At 39.3% G+C, this 12,882-nt stretch overlaps 1 protein-coding gene across 3 annotated transcripts; it reads right to left on the minus strand.

The window, feature by feature from the left end:
• Positions 1-4,337: 4,337 nt before the first annotated feature.
• On the minus strand, positions 4,338-9,321 carry zp3d.2 (zona pellucida glycoprotein 3d tandem duplicate 2). Of its 3 annotated transcripts, XM_078790452.1 has the most exons (7): positions 8,718-9,321; positions 7,968-8,083; positions 7,799-7,902; positions 7,539-7,713; positions 7,351-7,456; positions 7,195-7,263; positions 4,338-4,451 (listed from the first exon to the last, which is right to left on the minus strand). In XM_078790452.1, the coding sequence occupies exons 1-7, from the start codon at positions 9,198-9,200 to the stop codon at positions 4,374-4,376; spliced, it is 1,131 nt and encodes a 376-aa protein (XP_078646578.1). In that variant the 5' UTR covers positions 9,201-9,321; the 3' UTR covers positions 4,338-4,373. The 3 variants fall into 3 exon arrangements, with proteins under 3 accessions (XP_078646578.1, XP_078646577.1, XP_078646576.1); XM_078790451.1 differs by lacking the exon at positions 4,338-4,451 and having other exon boundaries at positions 7,054-7,280; XM_078790450.1 differs by lacking the exon at positions 4,338-4,451 and having other exon boundaries at positions 7,054-7,283.
• Between the last annotated feature and the right edge of the window lie 3,561 nt (positions 9,322-12,882).

Here is a 12,882-nt window from a genome sequence, read left to right on the forward strand (position 1 = left end):
ATTAGACCATGTTGGCAGGGACGCCATGATAGATGTTTTCCTAGTCAAACCATCGCTGATTGGTTGATCGCCAACAAGAACGTAAACATAGCTAAAAGAACGAATGTAGCTTGGAGAATATCAGCAAACATAGCCAAAACAGTCAGAGTAAATGTCGCTACAAGACCATAAGCAAGTGATAAATAAACATAAACAGTGGTTATGAATTATTTTCTGTTGTGCCTCCACTGGGGGAAATAAATGTTTTTGCCATAACTCTTTTTTTGTATTGTACAGACTGAATTGGAAACTGAAACCAAAATGGAGATCAATGAAGCATACAAATTGAGGAATCTGAAAGGTACCAGTATCTGCAGATATTCAAATTGAGGTAACAAGATCGGAAGTGAGCATGGATAAGTGCATCAGAAATATACCGTACTAAATTGGATTGGGTTTAGCAAAATATGACAATATTTTTTTTTTTAATATGCAACCCTCGTTGGCATAGAACAGTTGGCTTTATTCATCAAACTCAAAGATATCTTCAAAAGTTCTGCGAGGTTGTCTGACCTCTTCCACCACAATAGCAGAACCTTCCACCATATCCTCCTGCACCTCCTCCACCCTCTCTGTAACCATATCGTCCACCTTACCCTTCATGTCAAGCCATGTCGTCGTCTTCATGCCGGTCATCTTCTGTGATGGTTGTGTTGGCACTGTGGTGGTGGTGGGCTTTTTCCTCTTCGAGTTTTTGGAGGTTTTGTCTTTTGGCTCTGGAGAAGGTAAAGTAATGTTATCATGATGTATAATACACTGTGGAAGCGCAGGCAGAACGTCAGATGTAAGTAGAATACGGCCATGTGATCAAAATCCAGCGCAGACAAGTTGTGCGCCTCCTAAAGGGAACTTGATGAATTATGACTTCCTCAATCTGTAAAGGCTGAATCAAGGCAACATTGGAAACCATTTGTGTATACATAGCCCTGATCAAAATCTTAAGACCAGTTGAAAAATTGCTAGAATATGCATTTTGCACATTTGGATCTTAACCCTTAGATGCATAAGTGGGTCAAAAATGACCCGGTCAGGTTGTTTTCTTGAAATATCTTCGTAATGAAAATTTATCATCATTTCATATTCCAGGTATTCCTAAAAAAACATGTTTTTAATATCATGCCATTCACATTTTTAATTTAACTTTTATAAATTTGAAGAAATTTTAGTTTTTGTGTTACTACTCAAACATTCCATAAGTGGGTCAAAAATGAGCCGCATGTATTTTCTATGGAATCCAATAGGAACCTTTGATTCTTATCAACTTTGGCTGTGAGGAATAAATTAACTGTAGACCACACAGACTATATCAGAAGTGTCACCCCTGAGGAAGATTATTTTACACATCAAGTGCGAATACATGCAAGTATTATCTTCATATAATATTGTGTATGTGTCCTTCATGACACTAGCTGGCTAACATTACTATATGTATTGTTGGGCATACTTTATAAATATCTAACATTAGCACAGTTTTTGTAAAATATAATATACAGTATAGGTATTACACCTGTCTGAGATACTGTCAATGTGGAATACTATAGCATTGGCATAGTCATGTATGCTACAGCATTATTCCTAACCAAAATGGCAAAAAAATTGCTTAAAAATACATTGATTCTAGTATGGGTGATTTTTGACCCACTTATGGAAGAGTGTAGGGTCCAGTCACTCATGCATCTAAGGGTTAATGAAGTTAATCAGAGCCACAATATGCAAAAGCAAGAAGGGAAGACAAAAAAACATTTGGAACTTGGAACTAATAATAATAATCAACTAAAATAGGTTGTTTTTCACCTGATCAAAAGTTGAAAGGAGACCTATCCCGCTTTAAGCTAAAGAGGCCTTCTCTTCTTGGTGGTGATGGTGGAGCTGATTCTACATTTTTGGAAAGATCCTGAGCATTACGGAACAAAAAAGTTGTAGTTGTAGACCCCTATGCTGAGACGGAGGATCAGATCAGCTGTCGAGCATCGAACATTGGACATTGAACGGTGGAAAAAAGTTTGGTTGTAACCTTGGCGGTCCAGATGGCTTCCAACATTACTGGCATGACAAGAAGATCCCACCTGAGATGTTTTCTCAGGCGGGTCCATCATGATTCGTGGTGCTTTTTCATTCAGTGGAACGCCGTAGCTTCAGGTGGCACGGGGTCGTCAAACGGTGGTCGGTGACGTGCAGATGTTGCAGTGGGCGTCGCTCATGACTGAGGGAACTGGTCTGCGTGGTAACAGCTGGGTTCTTCAACAGGACAACGTTGCAGTTCACAACGCTGGCTTGGGCAAGGACTTCTTCAGGGAGAATAACATGACTCTTTTGGACCATCCGGCATGTTCCCCTGATTTATATCCCATAGAGAACATTTGGGAATGGATGGCAAGTTTATAAAAAATGGCAGTTGATGCCCTTGGTGAAGCCATCTTCACCACTTGGAGCCTCCTGGAAAAACTCGCATCAAGCATGCCCAAACCCATTTTTGAAATGATTATAAGAATGGTGGCGCTACTCATTTCGGAGTCCTACCGAAACATTTTTTTGTTTTGAGTTTTTTTTTGTCATTTGTGTTATTTTTCAACTGGTCTTAAGATATCAGATCTTCCTTTTCAAGTTTTCTTTGCACTTCACAGGAAGTGACTGTGTGCAGGTTTTAATTCATTGAAATAGAGTATTTATGTTGCTGTTGTTTCACATGGCTTAGGTATAATAACTACAAGAATTCAACAAGAAAAATTAAAATAAAATAAAAATCTGCAGTAATGCTGGGGAATGAAAGGATAAAGTCAAAATATTGAGAAAATCTAACAAAAAAAAGTTAAATGCAATTTTACGAGAATGTTCTAATATTATGAGGCATATTTAAAAACTAAAAAATATATTAAAAATAAAATTCTTCAAAATGTTTTGGGTTTTTTCGGTTGTAATATGAGAAATAAAATTGATTTTTGGAGGAAAATGATGTGGAATAAAAATCAGAATTACAAGAAAAAAGTTGAAACACTTAGAAAATGTAACAAGTTGCAGAAAAGGAAAAAAACAGCTATAATTTTACAAGAATAACATTATCTTAATATTAAGAGAAAAATTTTTGAATATTAAAGAAAGAAAGAAAAAGGGTGAGGTTGATACTAATAAGCTTTTCACCAGTATGACAATTGAGTTGCATTTTTTTCATGAAATTACACGTTGTAACTTTTTAGCATTGCATTGTTTTTGTGTGGCCCTCGCTGGAAAAAGTTTGGACACCCCTGACATAAACATCAATTTCTCATAGAAATAACCCCTTTGGCTCTCATATTTGATCTCTTTAGCAAATGATACCTTCCAGGATGTGCTGAGCTTCCGGGAAATCCTCTTCCACAACAGCGGTGCCCTTCACTTTCTTCTTCTCCTCCAGCTTTACCCACTCCACGTCTCCAAACCGCCACTTCAGATCTCTGAGATCGTGCGGCGTTGCGCTGCTCTGAATGGCGTCGGTTGTCGTCTTCACTGCTGGTCTCGTTCTGGTGGAAGGCAACAAGTGCTTCCTCTTGTAGTTTTGGAAGAGTTGCACTTGAGGCTGCACCTTCCATCCTCCGCTGCTGCTCATTGTGGTATCTGCAAAATGAAGAATATATGGATATTTATTTTTGCTCATTTAGAGCAGGGGCGTACAAATGTTTTTTTAAGCAACTGTCACATAGTGAAAAATTAAAAGGATGCAATTTTGTCATTTTGATATTTTCCAAAGCAACACACAGATATGCTAAGAAGTTCTTCATTGTTCAAGAAAAAAGTGCATCTCAGCTTTGTCATTAAGTGAAAAAGCATATTATTCATATCAAACATCGCCCATTCTTCTTCTGTTTTGACTTTATTCCCACAATATGGGAATAAACACATGCTGGAGCCTATCCCAGCTGACGTCAGGTGAGAGGTGGGGTACACTCTGGACTGGTTGCCAGCCAATCACAGGGCACATATAGACAAACAACCATTCACACTCACATTCATACCTATGGACGTGCTAACCACTCGACCACTGTGCGGCCCACATTTTAAAAAGATACATCGCCGTTTACTATCAACTACTTTACCGTTTATCAACTCCTTCCTATAAAGTTGGATTCGCAGCTAGTGGCACAACAGACCATTTTAATACGTAGGTGCAGATTCTGGATGATCCAGAAAGCTTTCTGTGCTGGTCGTCATGTGTAGCATCTCTATAGGGGTCCACAGCTCAATACAAAGGGTCGGAAAATGAGCCCCTTTAAATTATGTGATGCCACGAGCCGCTTGCCGTGTCAGACTGCTCTCCCTGCAAAAAAGGTAAAAAAAAAAAGAAAGAGATGTTCTGTTTCTCACAGGTGGAGGAAGCAGATCCACAGTTGGAGTTGCAGCAGACACACACCCAATGTGAGCCATAGAGCTCCACCCATCTAGAAGAAAACAAATGGACAACGTAAACAAACATCAAAAATGACTATTAAATTACTATTTTACAATGTATCCATTCCAAAGGCATATTAGGACTGTACAGCAAAGGAAAAAAGAGAATTGTGATCCAAAGACATGACCTCTTTACTTGTAAAATTTGAACCTTATTCTCATCATATTCAAATATACCCTTATATTTTTATTGCGACGTGATTCTTCCAAGTATGGCGTTACGCCCTGAAATTCTGTAACATTTTGACTGTACAGTAATCCCTCACCGCTTTGCGTTTTGAATTTCACTGCTTCATGTCTTTTAAAAATGTATAAATAAATCAAGCTGTCTTGTAATTGAATACAGTCTATTAGTCCAAAAATATGCATATTTAGACAAAGTATTTTTTGATCTACAACCATACATTCTTAGTACAATAATCCTTTGCCGCTTCGAATTTCACTGCTTCATTACATCACCTTTTTTCAAAAACAAAATTTAATAAATCCCACTTTTTGGTGCTTGAATACAGTCTATTATTGGTCAAAATTATGCATATTTCAGCATATTAATGTTTTTTCCTCAATGAAGCATTTTCAAGCATAAAAATGGCTAAATTATGTAAAATAAAAATAAGGCTTTCAGAAGACACATTCAAAGATGTCGTGACAATATGCAGTGTTTTAAACTAGGTGCGAGTAATGATGGGTGAGACACACAAGCACCAGATTTTGTCACCAAAACAACAGGCATTAATTAATGCAGCTTTGAATCATCTCTCAACAACACAATCATCTCGAACAAAGGCTACTGTTGCGGCTACAACCCGTGGCGCGCTAAAACTCAACTCTGAACCTCCCTGCCGATACTTCCTGTCCACTCGGCTCCCTAATCACCGCAACACATTTACAGTAACACACACAAGCATGAGTCTTATGTCTACTGTATTGGGTAATAGGAATGTTAAGGTAATTATAGGGGTGTTATATCATGATAAGAGGGCTCTAATGCTAAAAAATCATATGTAGAAGATCATAAACAGGTTTTCTTTTCAGGTTTTCAAATTGAGCATGTTTTATTATTAACCCTTTCGGGGCCAGAGAGACTATTTCAAAAGGTTGTAGCTTGAAAATGTATATTATATTATGTTATAACTACTGTGTATTATATACCATATCCATATATTATAAATCCATCCATCCATTTTCTATGCTGCTTATCCTCGGTAGGGTATGCTGCAGCCTATCCCAGCTGACTTCGGGCAAGAGGCAGGGTACACCCTGGACTGGTTGCCAGCCGCAGTGCACATATAGACAAACAACTATTCACACTCACACAATAATAACATATTACAACAAAAAAGAAAAAGTTAGTAGCATGAAATGGTAAATAAAGACTAACTAGTTAGCCACTCCAATTTACATATTCGAAACTTAAGTGTTTCAAACAGAGTGCAGAAGACGGACAAAGATGCCAAAACCATACCACTTCCACACGGAATGAGAGGATAACCTTTTTTCCCCGCTCACTTGATCTGGCTCGATGCCTTCTGACCACAATACTACAGTGTATAACTTGTCCTTCGATATTATGACTAACAATAGGCTACTCCAACATCTACTCCACCCTCACCAACTGCTTAACTGATATCAAAACTTGGATGGAACAACATTTTCTTAAACTTAATAGTGACAAAACAGATATTATCATCGGTCCCAAAAACAATCTTCAATTTGACAGCGCCACCCTCACTCCATCCCCGCTCATCCGCAACCTTGGTATCCTCCTGGACCCCACCCTTTCATTGGAACCCCACATCAAACAGTTAACCTGGACTGCATTTTTCCATCTTAAGACCATAGCCCGACTCCGTCTGTCACTTACATTCTCTGCCACTAAATCCCTGATCCATGCATTCATCCCAACCAGAATGGACTACTGCAACAGTATTCTCTACGGTACACCTTCCAAAACCCTCAACAAACTACAATATATTCACAAGTCCGCTGCCCGCCTCCTCACCTCCACCCGCTCCCGTCAACACATTACCCCTGTCCTTAAAAACCTCCAATGGCTTCCTGTCCCCCAACGCGTTCACTTCAAAGTTCTTCTCATAACCTACAAAGGCCTCCACGATCTGACCCCCCCATATCTCACAGACCTGCTCCATCCACACAATCCCTGCGTCCCCTTCGCTCCTCAGACTCCAACCTCCTGGCACTCCCCTGTAAGACCAAGCTCCGAACCTGGGGAGACAGAGCCTTCTCCATCGCTGCCCCCACCCTCTGGAACTCTTTGCCCCATTCACTCCGTGCTTGCCCTGACCTTCCCAGTTTCAAAAAACAACTAAAAACCCACCTCTTTAAATCTTTTTTAATGTCTAACTTTTTATACCTGACTGCTGTGCCCCACCCCGCTTTTACTCATGTTTTAACTGTGTATAAACAAATGAATGTTGTATTTTAATGTACGTATCTTTTACTCTGTTTACTTGTTTTTATTCAACTCCACTTTTCTGTAAAGCGTCTGAGTATTTTGAAAAGCGCTATACAAATAAAATGTATTATTATTATTATAGTCAACCACAACACTGCCATCATTCATTAGCTACTTTTTTTTAAAGACACCCCTAATGTGTGGGATTTTCAATGTACATTTTATACATTTTGGGTCAGGTGGGACCCGCTGCCAAAGCAATTGAGAACCACTGGTATAGAGCATACTTATTACAGGGGTTTGTGTTGAAACCTAACCTTCCAGTCTTTGTGTCGAAGTTGCAGGACTTTGCAGTTGGAGTGGGAAAGGTGCTTTCCGCAGACATGCTGCAATGCATGTAGAGCTGCTGTCATGATGTAGGGAGACGACAAAGATGAGCAATGACAATGAGACATGTCACCTATTTCACTCACTCGGTCTGTCATTCCTTTGAACAAGAAAGCGTCCACGGAGAAGCGGACGGCGTTGTTCTTGTACGGGATGAATCTGGAGCGACCGTATTTGCTTTCAGCCATGCAGCTTTATCATTAAAGGAAGAAGAAAAAAGAGCATGTTCAAACGTGTGCTTTCCTTGTCTGCTTCAGGAAATCTCTTATTTTACCCAAAATTATTCACGACTGCAAACTGAGGTGAGGAAGTGTGTTGCTTCTCGGGTGTGGCGTAACACGAGTGGACATACAGCCTCATGTTGTCCGGCATGGACGGACCCTCGGCCTCGAAGTACATGGGCTCCCCCAGCACATATTGATCCGATGGGGAAAGTCTTTCCCACTGAGCTGCAAATTAGAGCAAAAGGCCAAACCCTCATCACATCACTCATGTCAATAATGACTATATTGTACTTTTCCCGTGAGAATTTACCATTACGAGGTGTTAGAATAAAATTTGCTCTGTTCCTCATAGTTTTGATGACATGGCGAATGTGCATCTTTGGCAGGTATCCAATTTTGTAGGAATACTGATACCTAGAACGACAATGAAAGTCACATTTTTAGCTTTAAAATAACAATGTACAGAATTGTATCATCACCTGGTGTAATTGCAGGCCACAGTCAGGGAGAAGGGCGCTGTTCTTCTTATGGGTCCTTGGGGCATCTCTGAATTATATTGTAATGTGTTTGAATATGTCATCTGTCCATTTATGATCTGCAGAAAAACAGGTTTTCCACATGGGGGCAGGAATAATTCTATAGACTTGATCAAAATCTTAAAACCAATTGAAAAATGGGTGTCGAATAATGTGTCCCGTTACGTGCACTGTTAGCTCCCACATGCTAGCTGTTTTTCTCTGTTTACTGTTTAGAATGTACAGAAAAGAGAGACATGTGTGGTTATGTTGCACATAAGGATTGTGGGTGGGCAGAATTCCAAAAAATTCCTTTAAAATTTTAAATTGTTTGCTGTCGCTCATGTATCGAAATACGTTAGCTCGTACAAGTGTCGCAATGCACTGAATGAGCAAAGAACGAATGAATAATGTGCGTCGCATGTAGATGATGTCAGCAACATCAGGTTCTAAATCAATAAATAATCAGAAGCAGGTAAATAAAAACCGGTTATGCCAATAGACGACAGCGTCAAGTCAAAATGAGAAAATTAAAACTACGGTGGGCGCTGTGAAAAAAATAGTGCAGTTTCATCAAGCTAATTAGCCGTTATGCTAACCGGAAGTTGTGTAACATTACTTAAATTAGGTAAGATATTTCCTAACTTGGTGTACATTTACACATTACGCAGTCAAATGAGTGTACACCATCAACCAAATTACTCATTGACTCACCTCTCGCTTGGTTTCACACTGGCCAAGTTCCGTTAGAAAATAAATATAATTATTGGATGATTTATTGGCTCGGCAGGTTCCCAGTTTAAGATGAGAAATCGCTTCAGCGCCGTTCAAAAGGCTCTTTGGCACCTTGACGACCATTTTGTCCATTTTACACAAAGTCTTGACTGAATCCTCCGCTGGCCTCGGCGGCCTCCTGCCGGGCCCCGCCGGAAGAAGGCGCTCCCTAACGGGCCCAGGTAAAGGCTCCGAGCCGGAGCCAATGGCGGGGTACAAATGGAGTTTCTCCTGCGGCGGCAGCTTGGCCTCGACGTACACCGGCAGTTTGAGGTAAGGCTGGGGTAAAGTAGGGGTGTCTCTTCGGGGCACTTGAGTCACGATTGCAGAGTTTGTTTGGTTTGAAGCACTCCATAATAACGGCGCTTTGCCACCTTGGTTGAAGGCAAAAAACGACAAAAACACGAGTGGAGAAAACACCATGCCAATGACTCTTATAGCACTGTAAATTAGTTTTACTCTAGTTTCAAGTGACACTTTCTAGCTGTCTCTTGCAGTCAAATTCTACACACCTGGCATTTCTTTTAATCGCAGCAAGTAAGTGAAAGGGCGCTACCTTTTGGTCATTTGTTGTATAACCGCTGCGGCCTAAATTTAGCACTGACTTTTAATTCACATTTTCCTTTCAACTTGTTGCACATAATCTTACTTTCTGAAGTTAAAACATAACTATACTGAGTTAATGTAACAAAATATAAAAATGCTGAACTGGCGGACGTATTAATATTGTAGTGACCCCGGATGTGTTCCTGTTGACATGTTGCGTTCTAGAGTGTCTGACCGTTCCGGGTGGCCGTGAATGCACCAGGGGTGGGGGCGTGGCATGGTGAGGGAACCAGGAAGGAAGCACATGTGTAGCAGTTGCGGGCTGTGTTTTGGTGGCTTGGTTACGGCCGACAGTAGCCATGATCGTTGGCAATAAAAACAAAGCTTGTTATTGACCACAGTCGTTTTATTTACAATATTAATATAAGTATTCTAGAGTTGTACTGCAACAGTCAACGTGGAAAATCTCGATAATTCACTGACATGACGCATAACGTTACATTGTTCTTGACGAAACATTTTTAAACAATTGGTTATTTTGAAAGGTTCCACCCATCACCCCCTTTATTTACCCCCACAGTCACTAAAATATATTGTATACGTTTCAAATGACTAAAAATATACAAGATCATTGTTTTAAATATATAATAAATAAATATAAATAAATAAATAAATAAATATTTTTTTGCAGCGGTTGAAAGGATTTTCTTAAAAGTTTTTATATTTATACAGGCTTAAGCGCTTTGGTTTTAATTTAAGTCTTATTTGACAAACTGGCTACTTATTATGAAAGCAGCATTTCCATTTTTTCGTTACTGAATTCGGCATTTTATTTATTTTTGGTAGTTATTTTATCGTCATATTATAAAGACGCACCAATTTCCTTTTCTTTGGTGCGTCTTAGGTTCTTTTTTCGGCTTCGGTTCTTCCACTTTTTATTTCACACTGTGTGCTGTGATAATTAGGAAGTTTCCTCAACTTTACCATCTGCTAAAAGTCACACATGAGTGGAAAAGAAAAGACTTTCCCATGTTCCCACACGCGTGTCAGTGGATTGAAATGCGAATGAGGTGTGGAGGAGTGATTGATTGATTGATTGTTGTCGTCTGACAAAGCACGCGCCCGGGAACAAAAGCCCCTTTGCACGTGTGGAAGGACGCGTGGCTTTTAACAGCAATGCTAAATTGCCAACGCAAAAGAAGGCAACTCACCTTCACCCTCACCCCTCCCGCCACGAGAACTGTCTCCTGAGCCTCCTTCCACTCTCACACTCCACCTTGAACATTTGTCTCGACATCGGCTTCATTGTTTGCATAATTTCACACTCATTAAGTGCAAAATACTAGTCAAAGCATAGGTACGTCTGCACAGCGTGATGACATCCGATGCAAGGGGCGAAAATGTTATATTTTGATTGAGACTCTAGTGTAGATGATTATTCACATTTTTATTATTATTCTCTTGACCTAGGTTTTTAATTTAAAGCTTATAAATGCCGACCCCCTTTTCCAAGATATAATCATGTTCATGCCCATGCATGTCTTGTTTTTTTACTGTTGTTATAATTATTATTGTAATATTATTATTGTTATAATCTTTATCATCATTACCATCATTATAATCATCATTAATATTACCATTTTCATTGTGTAATCAATTTGTGGCTAGTCTTCCTATATAGAGCATCCTCAATAAAAATAATTGTGGTTATTTTAGGTGACCATGGGTGTTTTGAAGGGCACCAAATGTATTATTATTATTATTATTATTATTATTATTATTATTATTATTATTATTATTATTATTATTATTATTATTATTATTATTATTATTATTATTATTATTATTATTATTATTATTATTATTATTATTATAAGTGGCTCTATTTTGAAGGGCACCAAATGAATTATTATTATTATTGTTAATTTTATTATTATTATAAGTGGCTCTATTTTGAAGGGCACCGAATTAATTATTATTATTATTATTATTATTATTATTGTTGTTGTTGTTAATATTATTATTATTATTAAGTGGCTCTATTATTAATTTATTCTTGTTATTGACGTACCACACGCACGGACACCATCTAATACATCTAAAATCTAACATTATGTCTTATACAAAACTCAAATATTAGAAACATGTGCCAAAACAAGGAAAATACTATAATTCCATCCAGAAAAATGACTTGCTTTACTACTTTTTTTGTCAATGATAATAAAAAATAAACTATACTTTTGCCCTATACTTGGTGTTTTTAAGGGCGCTGCAATTCATTCCTCTGAAACTGATGACCCACTCAACGAATAATTCACACTAGCTAAGGAAGGGAAGGCTAATAAACTGCAGTTCCCACGAAAGGACACACTTCCACACGGTGGAAATGTGGGGTGTAATAACGGCCACGCCAAACTGCACTATTTTAATGATGTACTAATTTCCACAGCTTGTAAAAGAGCTTAGTATTTATTCCAAATGATCATTCAAGGGATGTTTTTTTTTTGATGGCCAAATGTGCTCCAGCATGTGACACCCGACACGTGGACAAATGTCTGGAGCCTATCCCAGCTGTCTTTGAGGGAGAGGCGGGTTACACCCTGGACTGGTGGACAGCCAATCACAGGGCACATATAGACAAACAACCATTGACACTCACATTCATACCTATGGACAATTTGGAGTGGCTAATTAACCTAGCATGTTTTTGGAATGTAGGAGGAAACCGCAGTACCCGGAGAAAACTCACACATGCACGGGGAGAACATGCAAACTCCACACAGAGAGGTGGAGATTACCATGTTAGCATGTTAGCATTGTGGCTAATTTACTCATTTATAAAGCCAAATACACACATGGCATGATGTCAGGACACTATAGGACCGCATGAACACTTTTGGGACCTGGTACCGACTTGCTAGATGCTACCAAGCTTGCTCTCAGCATGTTAGCATTTTAGCTAATTTGCCGCTTTCTCAAGGCAAATACACACATGGCATGATGTGGGGACGCTATGGGACTGACTCTTCGCTTTTGAGACTCTGTGCTTTCTTTTTAGCCGCTACAATGCTAACTGTTGGCATTCCTTGTCTAATGTACGCACGGCATTGCTCGGCGGCGTGGCACGGCAGACACCGGGCCTGAGGTTCACAGCACAGGTGGCAAGCCCATCAAAATTTCCGCGGGACTTTTCTAGTTATGGGCTTGCCCAGCCATACAAGCCCCATAGACAGCTGCTATTGCTGTTTAGTTGCTGTTTAGGGTGCAATTGAACCCTGGTCTACTAGCTGTGAGGTCTGCGAGCTAACCACTAGACCACCGTGCTGCCACATTTTACAATAATAACACAAATTCTGTTTTCAAATTAAGTATTGGGACATGCCTGTTAATGAATCAATCAAGCAATCAGGGGTTAATATGACCTTAATTATTGATCTTAGTAAGACATGTTGGACAATTGCTTATGGGTTTTTGTTTCGTTTTGTGAGTGATGTGAGTTTAATGTGAGGAAAAACAATTACTAATGAGCTCCAGAGCCAACAAACAAAGCAAAATTCCA

The sequence above is a fragment of the Doryrhamphus excisus genome, linkage group LG5, assembly GCF_037039965.1.
Source record: "Doryrhamphus excisus strain RoL-2023G ecotype Guam linkage group LG5, RoL_Dexc_Guam_v1.1, whole genome shotgun sequence".
NCBI lineage: Eukaryota > Metazoa > Chordata > Actinopteri > Syngnathiformes > Syngnathidae > Doryrhamphus > Doryrhamphus excisus.